The 23,455-nt window shown below is 29.9% G+C and overlaps 2 protein-coding genes and 1 long non-coding RNA gene across 4 annotated transcripts in view; 1 reads left to right on the top strand and 2 right to left on the bottom strand.

The window, feature by feature from the left end:
- Positions 1-248: 248 nt before the first annotated feature.
- Positions 249-7,182, bottom strand: LOC116425230 (uncharacterized). 2 transcript variants are annotated; one of them, XR_004234653.2, is made up of 4 exons: positions 6,477-7,182; positions 6,088-6,189; positions 3,118-5,901; positions 251-2,339 (listed from the first exon to the last, which is right to left on the bottom strand). XR_004234653.2 is itself a non-coding variant. In XM_031972664.2 (3 exons), exons 1-3 carry the CDS (start codon positions 6,615-6,617, stop codon positions 5,569-5,571), a joined length of 576 nt encoding a protein of 191 aa, XP_031828524.1. In that variant the 5' UTR covers positions 6,618-7,182; the 3' UTR covers positions 249-5,568. The 2 variants fall into 2 exon arrangements, 1 of the variants encoding a protein (XP_031828524.1); XM_031972664.2 differs by having other exon boundaries at positions 249-5,901.
- Positions 7,183-8,169: 987 nt separating this feature from the next.
- LOC116425229 (uncharacterized) lies at positions 8,170-14,649 on the bottom strand. Its single transcript, XM_031972663.2, has 6 exons — positions 14,196-14,649; positions 13,174-13,378; positions 12,951-13,081; positions 12,123-12,736; positions 10,112-12,051; positions 8,170-10,021 (listed from the first exon to the last, which is right to left on the bottom strand). The coding sequence occupies exons 1-6, from the start codon at positions 14,252-14,254 to the stop codon at positions 8,735-8,737; spliced, it is 4,236 nt and encodes a 1,411-aa protein (XP_031828523.1). The 5' UTR covers positions 14,255-14,649; the 3' UTR covers positions 8,170-8,734.
- Positions 14,650-14,654: 5 nt separating this feature from the next.
- Positions 14,655-23,455, top strand: part of LOC116425261 (uncharacterized) — a 41,756-nt gene continuing 32,955 nt past the window's right edge. The window contains exon 1 of the long non-coding RNA XR_012998426.1: positions 14,655-14,735. This is a non-coding gene — a long non-coding RNA (uncharacterized LOC116425261). The remainder of the gene's footprint in view (positions 14,736-23,455) is intronic.

Genomic DNA, 23,455 nt, shown 5'->3' with positions numbered 1-23,455 from the left:
ATTTCCAAAATTTGTTTGAAAACATTTTTTTTGGGGTCGCATTTAATACTAATTACCTGGAAAATGTTCGTGTTTATAAAACTTGCTGTCCACACACCTTCTCTGAAATAAACACAAATTCGTAATGCATATATAATTACTTTCTCAAGTAATCAATTTTTGAACGAAATAATTATATCTTCAATGAACAACAAATTAACGTATTTCATTAATAAATAAGAATACTCTTTTAAAGCATTACTTTTATTTTCATTGAATAAGTGTACATAGTTTTTTTCAATTTAAATACTTAAATGTATACATGTATTAATAATAATATAAAATGTTTACTACAAAATAGAATATTAGGAAAAATGAATCATATTTTAGGAAGCGTTGAACAAGGCCAATTACCTTTAAAAATTATATTTATATCATCTCTGTTAAAGAAATTTGATTTAATGAATTTATTATAAATATAAAACTTATAATTGAAAAAGCAAATTACTATACAATGTAATTAATATGCAGATAACATTAGTTGAGGTAAATTATTAAATAGTTTTATCAGATAACATATTTGCTTTTCAAAAATAAGCTTACTCGTTGTTATCACATAGGCAATGTGTTGTCTTTTGCAGACATGTATAATATTCTAAAAAATATATAATACTATAACTAATAACTAATTTATATTAATTGCCAATGTAAAAATATAATTTAGTCTTAAAGTATACATAGTATTAAGTAATCGCTTTATATAAGAAATCTGTTTCCTAAATAAATAGTAATAACACTATATTTATAAAAATCTATACTAAAAGAAAATAAGCAGGTATTTAACAAGCTGTATTATGTACATGGCACATCAATATTGTCTGATACTTGCATTCAAGTATCATAATGGTTGATATAATTTATATAACAATAATAAATTATTTTCAATGACTGCATACATATTATATCAATAGAATAAATGTATATATTTCATCATCCTTCAAAAGGTTATTACTTGCATAAATTATGTAAAATTTATTCCTTAAAGAGAAGTTAACATGACAATATAATCTGAAACTGCAATTATAACTATTTCTATTTATAATAATTTACCCAATGAAAACATATATGTACATTGATTCTTTAACGGTACATCAAAAGGCTTCATTCTGATTGTTTTAATAATTCTTTCATAGAAAGACATATGTGAACTTTTAAAGAACTTACTGTTAAGGTTTCATATTCACAATGTAAGACTACTATATATGATGTATTCATTATTCAGTAGAATTGTTTCTATTTGCGACTTACACTGCTTTGCGGTAGAAATAATGTGATTAACATTATGATAGCAAATACTTGAACAATATAATTATAAGATTTTGTAGAAGCACTTAAATTTTCCCATAAAGTGTGTACAGTGCATGTACATATTAAGTAAGTACATGTGTGTTCGCATTCAATAAAATAATTTGCAACAAGAATAGATGTTTTTTTTTTGTAAAGTGAAATCGTATATAAAATTCTGATTACAAATTCTTAAAATCTGATAAATATTTTTATTCATGAATGCTTTCAAATGTCAGCTGTCTTTTATTTGAAATAACATGATGAGGAAGTTAAAAAGATAAAGATGAAAAAATCGCAAATAGAAGATCAATTTAATTAAACGGAATCACTGTGCATTACAGATCACAATAAAAATTTGTAAAGATGAACTTAGTGTTAAATCTTTAAAAAGTCAAGGAATTGTACTAAATATTGTAACTAGCGATTAGAATTAAAGAGACAATGCTTTCTAAGTAGAATCCATTGTGACAACCTTTGTGTTGATCAAAAAGTAGACTGTCTAGGTAAAGATGAAGTTCAAGAAGGTAGAACTATACAAAGATAATACATTAAAATTTTTGGAAACAACAAATTGGTGTTGACGTATTAACAGCTGATCAGAGTTAAAAACCGACCACACTGTTTGATGAAGAAAACAAGAATAGGATGTACTTAAATAAGGATAATAATAGAGGAGTATTGCCTGATTTAACAAATTCAACTTTATCGAACCTGAAACATTCCACCTGTTTTCATCAGTGTGATGAAAGTCCTTTAAGTTTAATAGCTCTCTTATACAGTCCAAGGTAGAAGATGGTTTAATGATGTAACATTTAATCTCAGATTAGTTGATTCAGATGATCATCACTTGTGTTAACCTATCTTCACTGCTTAAATAGAAGTTGCAATTTTTCTACTTGTATGTTGTTTGTAATTCCTAGAAATACTCCTTGCACTATTAATGCCAAAATTGGTGGTACATGTGACGCAAGAACTATCAGCATGACAATAATGAGGTCTTTGCATCTATGGCTCTGGAATAGTTGAGTTCAAAACAGTTATGAGAAAATAATCATGTGTCAGTGAAGAGATAAATGGATTCATTGTTAAGAGCTTGCAGACTAAATTAATGTACACCTCCATTTAAGATGCTAATACAATTAATTGCTCATAAATGAGTATGGTTAATAATACACCCCAGATGGAATTTTATATATTTCAAGTATTTTACAATTATTAATAATGCTTAAACCTTCAACATAAAAAGATAATTTAGATTAAATAGTTTGACATGACCTCGATGTGAACTGCCAAAATATGGGAACACTTACAAATGTATTTAGTTGTAACGAAAAGTATGTTGACATATCTTAAAACTGCATATTTTTGATAAAAAATTACATATTTCTTCTGATCTTTGGTTTACTCATTGTCAATAGTTTACTTTTTTGTTACCTTATATTTAATATGAATTAAATCACTGTGTAGGATAGACATATAATTTTATGTTTAATCATTCCAGTAAGAAGCATCAACAAATCTGTAGATTTTATATACTGTAATAGATTCTGAGATCTTTTAAGCATTGAAGTAGATGTTGTAGCATAGAAAAGTTTTTGTATTATTTATTTCGCAATGTTGCATATGGACGAAATGATAGAAAGTCCCATACAAGTTACAGGAATCACAGTGAGTGCATATAGATTCTGTCTTTGATTGTAATAGAAGCAAGCCATTCCAGAGAATTAAAAAGTGGAACACTTCTAAAAAAAAGACTGAACGTTTACATACAATATCTAAGGAGGCTCTTACCTCAATTTTAAAATGGGAGGGATCTTTAATGTTGTGTGTCCGAAATCTGTGACGCCGACCGCGTGGTCTCTTCGCTTATTTATCTCAATAGCTGTGAGTTTGACATCAGTTTGTGTAAAGGTAATTCATCCATCTGCAAAGTTCCATCACTTGTTTCTATATGATTTATACTTCATTCACCAAGTATGCATTCAAGAAGAAGTCATCCATATAATCTTATTGTTTATGAGTTATTGCACAGTGCATATAATTATGTATGATTCACAAAGTAATTCATAAATAACAGTCTTCAACAGCTTGCACTTTTTGTTTGTGACTGAATATGCTATAGGGTGCACTGGATTCACCATTAGCATGTAATTGAACCTGATTTACATATTTCTGATGTTCATGAAAAAGTTGTAGAGGAATTCTTGTCATTTTAAAAATACATTTACCATTTCAAGAAATAAGTCTGCTCATAAGTATTTATTCAATGATGTTCACTGATAATTATAGAATACAACATTCAATTAGAAAGTGGTTCTTCAGTATTTCCTTGCACTGTGATAGGGAAGGTAAAATGTTCACTGCACAAGTGAATGATTTTCTTCAAAAATTGGCTTCATGTGTTGGAACATTTTATATCTCTATAAAAATTTCACATAACAAGACTCCAATATTAGATTTTTTACGAATTTCCTCTTCAGACTCAACAGTGTGCGTTTAACTGTAAGTGCTCCAATTCTTCAGCCTTTGATTTGATTTATAGCCATCCAAGTTTGTACAGGTGGGTAACAACAAAATGCTTCTCATAATAATACCTTTTTTCTATGATAAAACATCATATTTGAAATATTTCTTCCTATTCCGGAAAGTTACGAACAGCGGTCATGAGTTCTGTATCTATAGAGCGCTGTAGGGTAATAATCTCACCAAAAGGGTTGATACCATTTTGCTAATGAGCGACTGTATCAGATAAGATTTAATGAGACAATCTGTCTTACATAACAAGGGCAGACAGAGCTTTCTTGCGTAATCCTCCCAATATAATAGTAGCGCACACAATCGCTCGATGAAAAATCTGTTAGATTAACGTTGCAGATGTTGAGATCAGCTACAATCAAACCCTTTAGGTATGGTCAAATAGCGAAGATCGCATAACATTTTGGCAGTGCGTCAGACATCAGTTTATTCAATAACATTGTTATTGTACAGAATAATAACCACAGACTCACTGACGAAAGTTATAACCATGTACGATTTGATTGCCATCCACTAGTCACTTTACAGGTTTCATAATACAGATGGATTGTTTATACTAGATGCGCATGCATAATACGCATCTCTGAAGAACAGCTATTTCAGGGTGCAATCAAGCATTACTTTGTTAAGAATGTTTTTACCAGTTATATGGGATTTGATGAATGAGGAATGTATAGCAAACTACTTCACAGTAATTCTTCAAGAATGATTATCGATTGAATTCAATTCCATATTCACACACTATATCATTCAATGGATAATAAAGCTGGGCTTCCAAGCAGGTAGTCAAGTAAAAAGTAACTTCTCAGCTAAGGGAAGAACATACTTTGAGCTTTTGTTTGTACTTAATTCTGGCATCAACAAGCTTCGTATAGCTAGTATCATAGATGTCAAACGATAGCAGTCAATAGTTGATACCCTTCCTGGGCATGATGCAAGAAGTGTTAAGCATGTGATCAACTATGTTTCTGCTTATTCTAACGCTTGCACAAGTACCCGTATCTTGTTCAATTGTAACATATATAAGTTACAGGTGTTGTTTAGCATGATTCAGCCGATAAGTGTTTCATATGGAAACCTGAGCTCGTGGAATACTTTGAACTTGGCTATAAATGCAGTTTAACTAGAAGTGGAGCTGGTTACGCTCCGAGCGATATGTTGGCTTGATCCTTCATTGCTATATGTGTCGATCAAGAAACTACATATTCAAGTCAGCTCTGTCGATTTTAACGGGTTACTCGATAAATAGATCAGCTGAAGTGGTAGTAGCGGCTGCATCATAAATGGCACAGTAACCGGTGATCGATTTGATCAATTTGATATGATTGTGAAAGTGAAGAAAGCAGTTGTAACGGCATCAAAAGCGGTGTCGATGAAGATGGAGGTGAGGAGTTCTGCACCAGTCCACAATGCCCGGCTTGAAGAATCAGAAATGTTCACAAATGCTCCTGAATGTTTAACAGTTCTTGACTTGAGTTCATAAATAGCATCATGAGGAAATTATAAAAGCAGAGACGAAGATGGACGAAGAATCCATAACAATTTCGTGAAGCAGCATTCTTTTTAACAGATTCACAATCTAAAACTACGGTGTATGTATCTTTGCATGATTAATAATAAATTATATTTCATAATATATATGCTAGTAGCAACAAATCAAAACGATCTGACAAAGATAGAATAAGATACACTTTTCATACATGTTCATTACTTCAGAAACTTCTTCATCTGTTTTGTTTGATGTTGCATACTATATTGAGCATTTTCAGCTTTCGTAATAAGAGAATCTAATTTATTTAAATGAGATCCCATCTTTTCATTGATGTCTATTTTTTTTGGTGTTGTCGAATCAGATTTTATATTTTCTTCAGTTTTCTTATCATCTGGTAAGTCTACCATCAATTGTTCATCATTCGCTTCTGTTTCATTATTTATTTGTTCTGTCTCATTGTGATTTCGTTCAGTACTCTTATGATCTGGTGTATTGTTTTTAGATCCCACTCTTACTTTGAGTAAAGTACCCAAACTGCCACAAACAGTCTGTAAAAAATCTTGGTTTTATTATAATAAGTATTTTATTTGTTGGTGACAGTTTAAAGATAATTATTAAAATTATTTTTAAATGAAACACATAAAATATAAATAGAAGTTAATATTTTTTAAAATCAACTGATTTCATGATCTGATGTGAATTAAATTTTAAAAATATATAATGAATTATGTAACCTTGAATCTATTAATCTTTTTCTGTGTTGCATTGAGAATGCTGTTTAATTCATCTAATCCACCACTGATCCGTTGTGCAGCTTCATCTGAGGTGTCCAAGTTCTATAAATTATAGAAGAATACATTTTATTTTTTACAAAATAATAAAATAAAAGTACATATTTTATACAATGGCTCACAGATTTATTAGTTAGTAATTTTGAAAACTGTTATGTCATTTATATTTCATTACATTCGCCACCTTTGTTTTCAGTATTTCATCATTTCCTAAGTTTAATTCTAATTTGAAATTTAAAATTATATATCATTTGAACAAAGAAATTTTCATGGATTTAAATATCAGTAACTGTATATATATTTTTTTCAAAAAAAATCGTCAACGTGTTTACCTGAATGATTGCTTCATCGTCCTCATCATTGGCACGATTTTCATCTTCTATCCTCTGTGTCTCCTTCCATTCCTCTTCACTTGGAATTGGCAACCCTAACAGTTCTGCTCTTTCGCACGCATGGGTATAAGTTTGAGACATTTTATCGATTTTTTAATATAAAATGGTAGAAATATAAGAATAATATGAATTTTTTAAATTGTTCTCTAAAAGTATTGAAATTCACGGAACACCGAAGGGTGACAGAGTACTACTCAGAGGATCCATGTTACCAGAAATCGTGCGCAAACTCCGACAGGAAATAAAGTACAGTGTTAAGATGACAAGGTGGTTGCCAGAACAGCATAAGGGCTGGAGGGGTATTTCGCTCCCTCTGTCTGACCTCGCCTTTGACGCTTTCCTAGACCATCGTAGCGCTTCGTTACGTAATCCAATTTGCAAGTGTATTCGTTTCGACTGATATAAAAAATACGTGTGATAGAAGATAAAACTATGAGACGTCGTTTACATCTATATTTCTTTGTTTAGCCAATTTGTCATCTTTACATCGTACTTAATCCTAGAAAGTTTATAGAAACCAATATAGTTCTCTTATAATGTGTATTCGCAAAATAATTTTCGTAATTACTTGAAAACTCACATGTTTACAGAAAACTTAACAATAAGGAATTATAATATACGTATTTCATTTTGATTACTCTGAATAAAGTAATAAGAAAGCAACAGCTTTCCAGTTTCTAAATACTATGCTGTACTACTTCTAATTACTATATCTTATCATATAGTACCTATATTTTAAATATCGATATCTTTATGTAATATAAAATATCTGTATTTCAATTTTCAATAAAAAAAGGAGTGTCAAATTTTAATTCTTTCATTGTAGATTATTTTAATATAAATCGTTGCAACAGGCGGTAAAGCTTTACACTAATGCGTAATAACTTTAATTTAGTATAAATATGAAATATGTAAGTAATACATAAATGACACGACATTGTAAGACAAAGGGTTAAAATTAGTTAAGCTTCTATAGGCGTCGATAGTATATTGTAAAAAAATTTTCTAAGCATGTATAGGCGCCAATAACAGTGAAAGGGTTAAGGATATTTCACTCCTTATATTTGAATTAATTTAAAAAACAATATGGTTATTCTATAAAATAATAAAGCTATATTCAAAGCTTTTGATTATAGATAGAATAATTTGGAATTGAATACTTTTAAACATTTAATTTAATAACAAGTAGATAGATTTATTAATTAAAACATCCACTGTATTAAAAATCGTTTGTATTTATATAGGGCACTAGCAGAGCTCCGTTATACAACTATATTTAACATAATTTCTTTACTCTATTTACTGTCATTCAAAAACAGTTTTGCTACTTAATTATCACAATAAGCGACACACGTACACGCGCACACGTACACTCAAAAACACTCATAATAAAAACACTTATAAATAAAAGAATAACCAATTTAAACATTTTGTATAACTTTAGCATAACAGTCACATGATATTATTATTAAAACTCAAACTTTCAGGGTAATAATTATTATTGTAGGATCATTGGTTATTCTGAGATTGAAAAATATAACGAACTTTAAAAAAGCAGTGCTGGATAAGTACTAGCTATTTAATCTATTCCTTAATTATATTAGGCTATCACCGTAGATAAATACAATGCATATATATTTATGTACAATGTTTAATAATACATAAATCAGTCGTCTCCTTGAAAACAGGGGTTAATTGAAAGAATATTGCACACATTAGATAATTCACTGAAAATACTGGTTGAAGATGTGTTTAAACTATCACAAATTCCACCTCTTCATGCTTTATCAAACTGTTGATCTCATTATTTCTCTTTCAATTGATTGCTGATATAATATGACAAACGGGATCAATGATGATTCTGAAAGTATTTACAAAAGAAAACCGTAGGAAAAAAGCTATTTTATAAATTAAATTACTCAAAATAATTCTACTGGCATGCCATGTTAAAGTGATCAGACTTTTTCAAACGGTTCTATGTACAAATAACTTTCCTAACAGTTACATTTACATTCCGAAATTTTATACAAGCAATGATGATTTCGATATACCTTAATTTTGTTTTGTATACTCTACACTTTATATAATATCGTACGAGCGTAGCATTTAACAAGCGTCCTCTGCACTTAAATGAAACCAATGCGGTTTCAGAAATTTCGATTTAGCTTCAACAAGCATTGTTGATTAATCTATTTTAATCAAAAAAATTTTCTCACCATCTTCCTAAAACCAGTACTTTTTTTGTCCTTTTTTTTTGACATTGATATAACACTACTGCTTCTAGATTCATCACTTTGATTCACCGATAGACCGTTAGCAGGTGTATCACAGTCATTACAAACGTTTTCAGGCAATGATTTTGAAATTGTGGGACTTATTCCTACAGATATATCGTTCGAATCACTCGAATTTCGACTCCATTCTCCGTTTATAGAATTCAAATGAATTTTCCTCTTTTTTCTTGTACTTAAAGCAGTTTCAATGAAGAAGGATGTCGCGTTCAATTTTGTATCTTTCAAGGTTACACCACTATTATTAAAATTCAAAGTATCTTTCGATATTTTAGTTTTCTCGCTTGGATCAACATGTTCTGAAAGCATGCTTACTTTCAATACATTTGATTCACTCAGGTCTTCAATGTATGAACTACTCAATTCATAACTTTTTACCGACTCCGTATCGAAGTTTTCTTTATATGATTTTATTAATTGAACACTGGGTTCTGTCTCATAATTGTTGAACCAATCAGTTGTGTTTTCCAAAATAGATTTTGGCCTCCTATAAACTTGAAAATCATTTGATTGAGATGTTTTAAGAGTTGAAATATTCCTTGAAATTACTTCTACATCATCTGTAAGAGTATTTGATGGATGTTTGTAATCCATAACTGAGTTCATTCTTACTTCATTTTTCATATTTGTTTTGTTACTACCACTCGCAGCTTCTTTCTTCCGTTTCTTTTTTCTTTCTTTTTTGGATTCTTGAGATCTATCATCTATCATCAACTCGCGGTACGTGCCAGTGATGTGAGATGCTATCTCACTTGGGCGACGTTTTTTAGTTTTCTTTACGTGAGAGCTAAAATTTTCTGCACTTTTTCGTCGTAATGTGTCTTTCTTCAACTGCTGTTTTTCTTTTCCCTCAACTTTTTTGTTTGCTCGACAGTACAATAAAATCAAGCATATCACAAAAATTTGGGAACATAATAACACAATGTATTGACCTATCATTGCAAATGTTCCATGCCAACTATTCCGGTCGTACAGAAGATTTTTCAGTGATTTGGACAAAATGGCTATTTCTTCTCTTAGCATAGCGATTTCTTCGGCCTTTTTCAGTTCTCGTTCATCCCTTTTTCTTGTTTCTTCATTCATTACTGACACCGTTCGTTCCAGTGATCTTTGCATTTCTTCAACTTGTTTCTTATAACGTCGACTTAGCTCTTCTAAGTATTGTCCACTGAGAGACATATTTCTCTCTAATGCCTAAAAATGAAATTGTAGTAGTTAATAATAAATTTACAAAAAACTTATGATTCATATTTGTAAAGATTAATTTGATTAACAATGACTTACCTTGATTCTATTAGACAATCGAAGAAAAACAGATTCTTTCTGTGGCATGATGTTCATTGTCGATTGTGTTGCAGAAGCACTTGCAGCAGATCCGCTTTGCATCTGCACTGCTTCTCCTTCTAAATCTTTCAAATCTGATAATAGTGTATCAAATGTTAAAGAATCTTGAGAAGTTAATTTTATTTCTTGTTCTAGAATCTCTGGTTGTCCTTGCTTTCCTTCTTGTTCAAATCGTTCTATTTTTTCTACGTTATTTTGTATGTTTCGAATTTCTACAGATTCTATGTCAGACAACATATCTTCATGCAACACTTCGCTATTATCACCAATAATCACTGGAATGGTGGTTGTCGTTTGAGGAAAATTCTCAATCGTAGTACCAGGAGTAATAGATGATTCTTCAGAAACTTTTATATTAGTGTGTTGTTCGCTAGTTTGGGACATGGGAATAGTCGTTAACATTTCAGGTGAAGCCGTTTCTTCTACAGTATCTTTGTCCGATTCTAAAATAGAATCAGAAGACTCATTTTTTATTTCCTCTTTTCCAAATGGTTTAGTTGTTTTAATTTGTGAAGCTACATTTTCAGAACTTGAAGGAGTCTCGATGGATTTTTCAGATTCTTCGTTTAGTAGTTCTTGACTTGTTTTCTGATATTCCCCAGGAGACACTGACTCAGAACTGCCACTATTTGAGCTTGACGTATGTGCTGTTGACGAACTTTCAAATGATTTAATGGACTCACTACTATAATTTCCATCATTCTTACGAGATATATTTTCCTTACTGATATTTTTGGAATAGTTAAACTGCATTTCATAACTTGTATTTAATACCATTTTACCTTCTTTTATTGCCAACGCATTGCAAAGCGCTGCAATATACTCAAACTTAAAGATAGATGTCAAGAACGACGATTGCAAATTTTTTGTTGAGTTAAATTTTGCTTCTGAATCTTTCATTTTCGCAATTTCCAGGTCAGAACTCTTTTTAATAGAAGTTCCAAAGCCTACTCCATAATTCTTGCAGAATCCACTTTGTTTTAATGTTTTATTTATAAGGTTGACCCTCAACAACTGATTTAGTTGCTTATTTTGACAACTAACTAATTGGAAGACCTTTGCAAATTCTTGGGTCGAACAACCATTGCAAAAAATCATATATTTTGGCGTAGTACAACATACAAAAGAGTCTCCAAGAATACTAGCGTCATCTATACTTTGTTCAATTGCTGTAATGTTATTATCAGTTAAGTCACTGGATTTTCCTAGTACCTGGGCAGCTTTCTTCACAATACTTAGTACTGCATCTCTAGCGCTACCAAATAAATTTCTTGGAGGTTCATCAATTTCAATATCTAAACCTTCTTCTTCGTCACTGTCTTCATCATCGTCCACATTCGTATTCGCTTCTCTAGAAATTTGATTTTCCGTTTCCGTTTCTAAAACTTCAAATTCGCTAGTACCATAAGCACGAAATAAAGAAACTGGACAAAAGTGTTCAGATCCATGATGCGTATGAAGTTCCACTTTAATAAATTTTCCGAAGATATGTGGTTGTAGGACGAAACTTTGAATATCCTTTACATCTTTTGCGGTGAACTGACCAACTATACTCCAATCTCTCGTAGGAAAACGATCGCTAATGTATACTGAAAAATCTTTTGGAGATGAGCTAAACAACTCAAAATTAGCCAACTCAATTTTCTTGGCTTGGATGGCCTCACAAAGTTCTACTACAAACCATATACGAGATGTACAAGTATTTAGCATATATTCATCTCTAGTAGACGCAAGAACGCTTCTAGCACTTCTGGCTTCTGGATTCGTTGCTACAACTTTAGCTCCACAGTCTGGAGAAGCATAATTCTTGGAACGAACCTTCATTCCACCAATTCCTCGAGCTGGTGTTCCAGAATTTTGAACTGATGCATTTGAATGAGCTGAAAACAAAGAAGTTTTTACTGTATATAGCACAGTTAATTTTAAAGTTTTTATCAGTTTATACACTTACTCTTCTTTTTTTCAGCTTCTTCCAATCTTTTTTGTGTCCACTCATTAAAAGATGGAATATCTTCATGTGGATCAGGAGATCCTACAGATACAATCTCTTCACCAATGACAATGGTAGCAGGAGCTTCGTCTCTAGTATGTTTGATTAATCGAGCTTTGGCATCAGAGTCACTGAGTTCTGGAGCTATTGTGACTATATTATCCGTTTTTGTAACTTCATCAGAAAGTATTTTAACTTCATCTTCAAGGAACTCTGTTTCGTCGATAATAATAGGACCCTGTTCAGCTCTAACTACCACTACTCCTTCCGATATTCCTTCAGTAACTTCATTTGGTAGTAATAACAAATCTTCTCCAAGAATATTTGTTCGGTTAGATCTTTCAGAGTTTTCTTCGTCAATAGTTGATGGAACATGTGTGCTAGATGATATTTCTATCTCTTCTTTTTTTGTTTCTTGCCCAATCTTAGATGTTTTTGTTAATAATGAAGAATTCTTTCCAAATAATCTGCCTCTTGCAAATTCTGAAGTTAATTTTGGTTCTACTAAACTTTGCAACTCGGCTGCAGCTGTATCTAATAGAGTTAATACTGAAGCTTGTTCAGTTTCAGAAATTCTGTAAAATGTAAAAGTATGAATCTTAAACACTGAAACATATTTATAATCCTTTATTTCCTTTTAATCATCTATACAAAATAGTTACCTATATAGAATAACGCATAATATTGTTACTTAACTCTTACAAATCTTACGTCAATGTCAATGAAGGTATTATATAATTCAAAGTAATGAGATTTTCTTTCGAGTGATGGCACATAATAGAGACTTACCCCTGGGATAGATTGGGTTGTTGAGGAAGACTCTCAGCCACAATATTTATATCTTCATAAGGATTCTCATTTCTTTGTATTTCACCATTTGTAATAGTTTCAAAGTTGATAGAAGTTTTGGGAAATTTTTCCTGAACATGATTATGATAATAATAATGTTAAAATACATACCATTGTATACATAGGAAACAGTATATTATATTTTTCCATTTTGAATCTTTACCTGATAATAATGATCCTCATAATTAGTTTCTAATTTTCTTGGATTCTTTATTTTAACAACAGCTATGTTAGATAACTCAGATGTATCGTTTTCTATGCTCTCCAATGTATCATTATCATAAACTTCTGATGTTTCATTATTTTTAAAAGATGAATGATAATTGTTTTCTGCATTTTCTGAAGCTACTATGATGAAGAGTAGGGCACTGTTAAGAAGATCAAATAATTTTATTTGTTAAACTATATGTATGATAAAATTGTATCCTTCAGAATTGTAAATGATTATAACTTTTTAAACAAATAGAATTTATTATAATCCTCTTTCGAAATTCCTTCAATTATTTACAATTAAATGATATTAATGTATATGTAACAGAAAAATAATATATGAAACAAAATTAAATCCATTGATTTATTTCATTATGTTTTTTGAAACACAGTGTAAATGAAGATGTAATAAATACATATTAATTATCTATCTTTTTCTACAGATGTAAGCTTTTATAAATTAATTAAAATAATCAAACTATTTCATCAATAAGATTTATATATTTATAAATAGGAAACATTTTATAAAAAGGTAATTAAAAATAATTTTAAAAATGTATTGCAAAATAAAATTTTAAATAATATTTATATCATGTATAATCATAGAATGCAAAGAATGAAAGAATTTGCTGTTAATTAAAAATTAATAATAGAAATTTATTTAAACATGAAAGTATATACACGGTAATAATAGGAGTATTACATGTATTATCTGAACTCAGAAATATTTCATCATTGCTATGTACATATTATAAAATATAAAATAGCAAAGTTGCTGATAAATTTTAATTCTTCTAATATTCAAGAAAATAATAGAAGGGATATTTTTACTAGTAACAACATAGTTTTCCTATTTAGGTTTTAATGAAACATACCGGTTTAGCAATGCACTAATACTATTAAAATAAAGCGCGTGGCAACCCTAAACGCTCTTGTATGTGTAAATAGTTAATAAAAGAGTGACAAAGTACTTGCCTGGAAGCGACTGATATAAAAAGTAATGCCCAATACACGCACGTTATGCAAATCTTCATTTTTTTACGGGCCTCACATTACAATTCACATTGAAAATTCTGCTGTCAGCAGATGAATACTTTTCTAAATGTACGACAATGTCATTGCTCTATCACCATACCATCATGGTTGCCGCCATCACTACCGCTTTTATCACTGCCACTACCTCCATCTCCAAAAGTAATTCTACCACCGCTGTCGCCACTAGTCACTGTACTACTCAAAATCTGATGTGTAATTAAGACATTGGTATTGACAAGGTTAGATTATTAATGACGTTATTAGGAGTATCCTTTAGCATATTGTAGAAGATATTTCTTTGTGTATAACTGTTCTTACGCAATAAATGATTTCGATGAAAGGAAAACACATTTTCTTTGGAACACACATTGTGTACTATAACGAAACAGCTGATTAAGTTGACGCATGCGCTCAGAACGTTTAAATAGTGTAATGATTTTTTATAATTTAATTGAATACTTTGAATTTTCATATTTGATGGTTGGTAAATATTATGTATTATTCTTTAAAATATTTTCATAATAATTCATAAATGATTTAGTCTTTAAGATTGTTTATTAATTTTACAAAACTGTATATCTTTTTTATTCATAGTAATGCTAATGTAATAAAAATATGAATAATATTATACAGAAATATGTAAATAGTAAGATTCAATATTTGTTTTGTTTTAATTATTTATTTTCTTATTTATAAATTGTTGAATTTTTTGAAGCCTGTGTTTGTGAACACATGTTATCGTTAAAACATTTAAGGTCACTATCTTGTTTAAAATTTCAATTTGAACTGTCAATATTAAAAGAAAATTCTTTAAAAACTCTTTCAATAGAACAACCGTTCTACTTTTCTTAAATTCTCAAGTATTTAGTTGATTTTTAATGGATTAGTACCTTTAATGACGTTACAACAAACCTTTTGACAATGACATACGTAAGTTCCTATGGTGTAATTATTATATATGCATTATTATATACATTAGCATATTGAATATGTTTATCTCAGTAAAACAACACGCATCATTATCTAATAAATATTAATTAAAGAATAATATTGATCAATACGTTAACACATCAATAATATTTTCATTGTTTTAAGCTGTTTTTCCTTAAAAAACTACACTTAAGTTTTCAACATTATTATTTATGTATAGGAAGTATGTAATGTAACATTAAAAATTCTAATAATATTATAAATACCGTTAATATAACTAGATAGAATAAGGTAAGTAATATAAGTGTCACTTAAAAGGCATAATTTTTTCATTTCTTGTTAAAAACAAATATAAAATCATTTATACTAGATTAATACACGCATAGTAGGATTATAATTAGTAATAAGATACTATATAATTTTGAAGAATAATTAGATTTATTGTCATAAAAATGTTTTTGATTTGTGGCATCGAATGGTTTGATGTATTTCCATTTATCTATAAACATTAGATAATTATTTACAAGTTTATATTATTCCAATTCATATGAATACTATTATTATCTCCATGTAAGAATATGGTTCTAGAAACCTCGCTATTAACTTAATAGATGTGATTGAAACTTAAGTCCAACAGGGAAATATGATTTGAAATATAATCTGATCATTGCATCTGATCATACTGTATCAGTATTCATATCAGTTATATTTCTTGTAAGGTGTGTTCATTAAATATAGATGGTCTAAATAATATCCTATAACAAAAACAACTTAAGGAAATAGTAACAGTATATTCATTTTAGCATTCAAATGCCATATTAATAATTTGAGAGGGAAAATATATTTTAATCATAGCTATTGTTTAAGATTGAAAGATGAAATTATATTAATGATTAGTATAAGATGCATAAGTGAAATAAGATTTATGATTCGACAAGTAGAATAATGATAATTACTGCCTACTTAAATAAATAATATAAATGAATAAATAATAATAAATGGAATACAAAGACTTAATATATTTATATAGATCTTGTTACTAGAATTAGCGCTCAAGTTTTAAATTGATTAATAAGTTTTATTTATTTGAGTACATATTAAATATCCCTTTTCTTATTTTAAATATATCTTTTTATACGCATTTTATTAATTTATAATAAAATTAACATGTTTATTATTTTATAGAGTATATTAATTGTGTGAATTGCACTTTCTTTTATTTCTTCATATTTTCGTACATATGATGATAAATCCGCAATATTTTGTCCAGGACTTTATTAATTTGCATGCTCCGATCCATACTTAAATACTTTGATATTTTTACAAAAGATTGTATCGGTGAAAAAAGTTTCGCGAATCTCATTTTAATTAAATTTTTTTTCATATTAAAGGCAACCTGGTAACATTTTATAATTCTCAAAAAATTGTATATCGTATTATTTGAATTTGCATTAATTGAGACCTACCTATACTGGTAATATTTTTATGAAAATATAACGAAAAGAATGAAAATATAAATTGTTATTAGCGTATGATTCATTCTGTGTCAGATCCGTCATTTATCAAACCACTTTTATCGATTGATCTCTGTCAGTCCTCTGTTAATCAGTTAATTTTGAAACTTTTACACAACTTTCAACATTGTTGATTAAATCAACAAATTTAAGATAGTCATTTCTGTTTTTAGATAGGTAGCATGTGCCTATTACCTCTTAAACAAATACAAACAAATTCGAGTCAAACCCATGGAATACGATCTGTCCTTTTTTATAATAGCTAAACAGATACGAAAACAATCGGTTTTTGAAACTTTCACAATGTATTGAGAATTTTTACACTATGTCAATGTAACACTAACCGTATCGACACTTTGCACATACTCATTCTTATTGTAACCAGTCAAATAACTGGTAACAAAAGAAAAAGGTAAACAAGTTAGATGATAAGTTTTTCTTACTGGAAACAAAATCAAAAGGAAAGAGAGAAACTGAATAACTGATTAATCGGACAATATAGGAATTGATATAAAATTAAATGAACGAAAGAAAACGCAGAATTATTGATCCAATTTTAAAACCGGTTCGCGGTACGGTTAATGTCAAAGTACGATTTATTGTAATTTATCGCAAGAAGTCGTTTGGATGGAACATCCATCTTTTAGTCTGAATTAACATTCCATAGAAGCACATTCCTTTTCTTCTTTATCTCAGAAACGGGAGTGCGAGAAAATTCGTGTGATGAATTCGTGGCACGATGAAGACAGACTGTGAGGATAATTTTCAGATCATAATTCCATTCAAGTTGGGATGATCCGCGACGGGGACGGAACCACAATTACGGCGGTCGCAAAGGTGACGGTGTTCGGAGAACGACGGTGGAATTCCCGCTTGCTCCTATATCGTTTTAGCGAACGAAGGAAATTTAATTAGTCGAAAACCTGGTTATCCTGGCCGCGCGCATTCGAACGTGTCGTTTGGAACGATGAGGCTGAAGGCATGACTGTCTTGAATAAGATAAACGACGTTGCAAAGATATAACGTTTAACGAATTCAGTAAAAGAACGAACAAATAAAAAAAAACACACAATCGTGAAAGTATATTGAACATACATATGATAGTCGACTATTAAGTACTGTTTAGTATTATCTGTGAGTAAACTGGCGGTTGACAGAATGTTTGGCGGTTAAACACGAGGCGAAACTGAGTCATCTTGAATCTTTGATAATATGCCTTATCCATATTTTTCCACCTATATTGTTCTTTGATATTTTTCAACCTAGTTTTTTCATTATTTTTTCCCTTTAAAGTAGAAGTATGTACATAATAAGAATTCAAAAGATGAACGTTTCAGTAACCATACAAATAATGTTAAATGAGTTAAGTACATACTCATGTAGAATAATGTTTAGATTCCTATGGGAATATTAAATATGTTTCAAAACACATATTCTTATGCAAAATATCTATATTTTTATTTCTTTAATCGAAAATACAGTAAACTAATACATATTTCGAACTTTATCTTTAAAGAAATACTAATTATCTATTTTTTAAATAAATAATGGAACAAATTGATAAGCAATAATTCTTTAAAGATAAACGTCGAATTATTAATGTACCGTGTTCGATTAAAGAAACTCGATCATCATCATCATGGGAATTTTCGTTAACCGATTTTCTTCTCGATTCACGTCAGTCCTGACACCAGCACATGCCTAAGTGGATCTTTTGTTCCTTGATTGTATCTAAATGGGCGTTGACGGGTAAATCGTGTCCCATGTTGTAAGCTTTCATGGGGATCGAACTTATGGACTCACCGACAGAACGTTATTTGACATGTAATTTCCTGGAAACTCTGTATATCTACATATTTTAGTGCAATACGTAGAAAGTGTTCATTTAACACTAAAGCTACGAAGCAGCTAAGGTGATTTTTATAAATTTTTCTATAGAAACCCTAAGAACGCACCTATTGAGATTTCGAGATAATTACAATGCAGTTTACGTATTTCTAAATCAACTTCTTTAGTAATTCTGCAGAGAAACATCTGTTATCTTTTTAATCCTCGTAAAATAAGAATTCCGCAATGAGTCATTTGAACCCGTTCAGTAGTTTCGGTATTAAGAACATTTTTGTAATAATTTTTATATTTTTATATTTTTTGTAATAAACTATACACATGAAAAATGGTCTGTGGTATTATTACATAGAGTTTTCTAGAAAAGTGAAATGTTACTGGAGTGATTGAATGCTTTAATATTACGCAGATAATGCATTTTGTATGTAGCATCAGGGAGATTAGATTGCTCTCTCCTTACCTTCAACCTAATTTTGGGTTTACTTTCCCTAAATATTTATTTTTGAATGCAGTGCACATTTTTTCCTGATATTTCTGAAGAATTAATATCAATAATAAAAATACACTAATAAGTTACGAAAAATCTTAGAGATCCTCTGAGAAACCATATAAATAATAATATAGAGCAGTACTTTATTAACACTGCATTTACGGGACGCATCAATTTGTCGCGAATTCAGTTTTATAAACATTATTTGGTAAACGTTTATGTCAATTGTCATTGATGCAATTGCACGAATATGCACCTTAATTGTCTATTTTTAAATCTCCAATTTCCAATATCCAAATGAAGGAACATCAGTTTTGTTAGGAACAATAGGATAAACTGTACAATAAACGTTCGTAAGTCTAGCATTAATAAAGCATTGGTCATTGTAAATGAATACCAGAGTTTAAAACTCAATTGTCATGCATATTTTATATGAATTACATTACTTTTATATTTTTACAAATGATTCTTTATTTAATATGAATTTAGTACACAATATCGGAATCTGTAGATATTCTTGAAAGAAAAACAATCAAGAAAAAATATTGCAACTGTTTTCAATTTAGATACGCGAGGAAAATATTTATTGGCAACGTGTGCACGATGTTTTGCTACCAGGTAGCCATCACTTTCCTGCTTTGATTCATCAGTGCGGCAGGTATGCATAATCGACCTGAACAAGGTCCACTTTTTACATACATAATATTTATTCTTTCGGCATATATTTTTGGACACATTCCATGAATTTTTCTTGGTCAGGTTTTAAACAATATCAACCGTTCAGTACACGAATATATTTTATCATTTTGCAAATATTATTTTTGCATAATACTTTTAATATATATTTTAATCTTAATTTAACTTGTTTATTATTATTGAAACATAAACTTCGTTCTTAATTGACTATGATTAATTTGTTTTTCAAAACATCTTAGTAAATTTTTTATTTGCAGCTTTAAGAAAATGAATTATAAGATTACTAAATTTTATAGAATTATTTAGAAAAAAATTACTCATTACCTATATTATTAAGCATGTATTACTAGTTTTAACACTGAAAGTATTCTGGAATATAAGAATTCCATATTTTATAATCGTGTGACTTATCATTTTTTAAATTATTCTAAAACCAGAGGTAATAGTCAAGTTGTCATCAATAAATTTTGAGTTAAAAAGTTACTATCAAATTAATTAACTTTCGTGTAATCCTGTTTTGAAGTTGTTACATTGTTAACCTATCTGCAACAGTTTCTTATTTAATGCGTCATCTGAGTGATCCTTGCAATAATGATCGTAAAGCGGTAATATTCAGATGGGACGTAATGACTAACCGATACGTCAGTCATTTATAACAATCCGTGGGGGTTGCTCACGTTCGAGTATTCATTCGTTAGATGTAATATCGACAATGATTAATGATTCTGTGATGAATAGTCAAAATCAATTATATTGGTCTATTGTCCCTGTTTCTCCTGATTACTATGTACCATATACTACTACATAACCAGTATAACCGATACTTACTTTTCGCCAAACTAAATTGCCTTGAATGAAAGTATGATATTATCTACTATTTTTATCTTGTTTTTCCTCTTCGTTTTACATTCTTTGTACGCCTCTGATTGACTAATTAACTGTTATAAATATATAAATAAAAATACTTAAGTTTTTATAACTTCACTTTTTATAATTAAAGAAAAATATTTAAAATCCTATGAATATGATTTTTCTTCCTATAATTGTATAATTGTCGATATATTGTATTCAATCTTATATTTTCATAATTAGGGTCATGTAAAAGAATCTTAATTATAAGATTAATAATACTATATGGTGTTAAAAATTCAATATGTTCTTACTTAGCCTATTTAGTTGTATTTTAGAAACTAGATTAACTACGCCATTGTTTGACCATTTCAACCGATTATATTCTGAAGTAGGTCCCTTCCGTTCCATCCATACTTCTCCGTCTCCTCACTCTTTTTCCTACTTATAAGGGTCCATTAATTATTATTCTTGTGCTGTGCGAAGGATTTATTGTTCCTCGCAGTACTTGGGATTCGACCTTTGCTATCGGGACACTTGCAGCTCTAATTCGTTTCTTTCGCAGTCTGTGTATTGCACTTTCCGACGATTATTACTTATACTTTTTCTTTTATAATAGTAATTACAAGCAATTTTCACCGTTTCCGGATTCGGCATAATTGGTGGACATTATTCCATTGCAATGAAGTTAATTATACGAATGAATTATAGTATTTGATTGGTTGATTGTTCCGGAAAGTCTGATGATTAATTTTAATGACTTTAATTTGCACGAAATGCACGGAAATATTATTAATTAACGTTTTATCATGATTTCCGCAAGACATTTTTTATCATGATTTCTGCAATTTCTCTTAATTAATTGAAAAATGCTGATAACACGAGAGGTAGTGATAACGTGTGAGATATTCGAGTGTCGCGATTAATGTTTCCAATTTAATATATCTGCTGTATTATTTATAAAAATCTAGATGAATGTTATATATTGTCAAGTATAAATAATCAATTATTTGAAGTTACTTATTAGCAGATGTAATATAAATAATAATAAATATAAATTTAAAGATTATCAAATAATCTATCAGTTGATAATCCTCGCATATAAATTCGTTTCTCTATTTCGATTCAGAGAAACCACTTTCAAAATATTTCCATCATATTTTTTTTATATTCTCCATCGAACAAATTACTTTATAATATCATTTGATGCAAATTTTGAAATTAATATCGAAACTTTGAACAAAAACTCATTTCCTCTCTAATTTGACGAGATTAAAGATTTTATTCTTGAAACTGAAACTTTATTTTAATAACAATATCCTCGTTCGAAAGTACCAAGCAAACCTGAAGAATCACTGTTAAGAGAAATATTTATTCTATGCACTGTAATGGTTTCATTGACTGAATTAAAATAGCTCAGAGTTGATACTCGATTACAGCAAAAAAACTTGTTCGTTAAACTTATAGTATGTATTATATTAATTAATATATTTGTATAACAAAACAATTATATAATAGGATCTTAATTAACCGAATCATTATTTTCTGCGATCTACATTGTTCAGAGTTTTAGTTAAATTAGAGCTCAAATTAGAATTTTACAAATGCATTTGTTAAATTAGACATATTAGTTAAATTAGAATGTTACAAATTTATTTGTTAAATCAGACATATTAGTTACATTAAATGTAATAGTCAAACAAGTATATCAGGTAAATTAGAATTATACAAATACACTGTAAAAAATTACTTTCTCACTCGCCATTTATCTTAACTGTCAGTTGCTAAATTAAATCGGATAATAAAGGTGCCACCGCAATTAGAAGCAGAGGTTTATTATTGGAAAAAATTAACATAATCGACGTGTGGGGGTTAAGAGATCGGAACGAAGGAAATCTGTAGTTTTCGAATGAGACTTCTCTGAACAAACATAAGGAAGAGCACACCGGGTTGGGGAGTGTGCTTCTCTTCAAGTACCGACGACAGGTTAAAGGGAATGTTCGGTGGTTGGAGGCAGTGTTTGCATCCTCCGTGGAAAGCTCTCCCCGTAGCTTCTGAAGCCCAAGACATAAGTGCAACTTGATTTGCATATTTAACTCGACGAGCGTGCTGAACTGCCAGCCCTCCGTTCCTTTAACATACACTCCACCCTTCCGTGTCCTTTACCGACGTCCCTTTCCACCACCCAGAGCGCTGGCCGGATTCGATTTATTTGCAATCACGCCGCGGATTAATTAGTTCGTCCTAACATAAGTGCGTACCAAGCAGATTAGAATGTCGAATATGGGTTTTCCTGGTTGACTGTGTTTGGAAGGTTTGCTGATTATCAGAGGGAAATTTGATGAAGACAAAGTGAATACGGAAAATAAGCAGAATGATCTCGCAGTTATTGTTAGTTGGATTATATTTTATTATTATTATATTAACAAGTATGATTTATTTTATTCATTTTAAAATTGTTCACGATACGTTTTATTTGACAGGTGGTATTTATAATAAGGATAGATTGCTTCTCTTATTAAACGTCGTTCTCTCATTACGTATGTAACCAAAAATCATTTTTCATTCCATTTATCTAACCAACAATCCTTGTATTACTGACTTATCAAGGGATGGTTTGTTACGTACAATTATATAATGATATTTCTTTTTACTCCTGTAACTGCTTTTTATAACGTTTTTGGCTGAACGAGGTATTTTTATTCTACTTACTTAATCTAGCAAACTAAAATGATTCATCTAGAATTATCTCTTTGGTGTCCGATGAATGAAAATAAATGGTTCCTTTAGGAAAAGAGTGAATTCAAAATTACTTCTTAGCGTTGCATTAGAATTGCATTTACGTGCATGTAATATGAAAGCAGTCACAAAGCTTG

This window comes from Nomia melanderi, chromosome 4 (assembly GCF_051020985.1).
Source record: "Nomia melanderi isolate GNS246 chromosome 4, iyNomMela1, whole genome shotgun sequence".
NCBI classification, from domain to species: Eukaryota; Metazoa; Arthropoda; class Insecta; order Hymenoptera; family Halictidae; genus Nomia; species Nomia melanderi.
Note: the sequence above shows the minus strand (reverse complement) of the source record. Positions and strands in the feature narration are given on the sequence as shown.

What these genes read in the sequence shown, in the direction of transcription:
- LOC116425230 (XM_031972664.2), bottom strand. Translation starts at nt 6,617, where the DNA reads ATGTCTCAAACTTATACCCATGCGTGCGAAAGAGCAGAACTGTTAGGG. An exon ending in ACGATGAAGCAATCATTCAG is followed by an intron (nt 6,190 to 6,476) that starts GTAAACACGTTG and finishes TATAATTTATAG; the next exon opens with AACTTGGACACCTCAGATGA. An exon ending in AAAAGATTAATAGATTCAAG is followed by an intron (nt 5,902 to 6,087) that starts GTTACATAATTC and finishes GATTTTTTACAG; the next exon opens with ACTGTTTGTGGCAGTTTGGG.
- LOC116425229 (XM_031972663.2), bottom strand. Translation starts at nt 14,254, where the DNA reads ATGAAGATTTGCATAACGTGCGTGTATTGGGCATTACTTTTTATATCA. An exon ending in CAACCCAATCTATCCCAGGG is followed by an intron (nt 12,737 to 12,950) that starts GTAAGTCTCTAT and finishes TACATTTTACAG; the next exon opens with AATTTCTGAAACTGAACAAG. An exon ending in GATTGTCTAATAGAATCAAG is followed by an intron (nt 10,022 to 10,111) that starts GTAAGTCATTGT and finishes TTTCATTTTTAG; the next exon opens with GCATTAGAGAGAAATATGTC.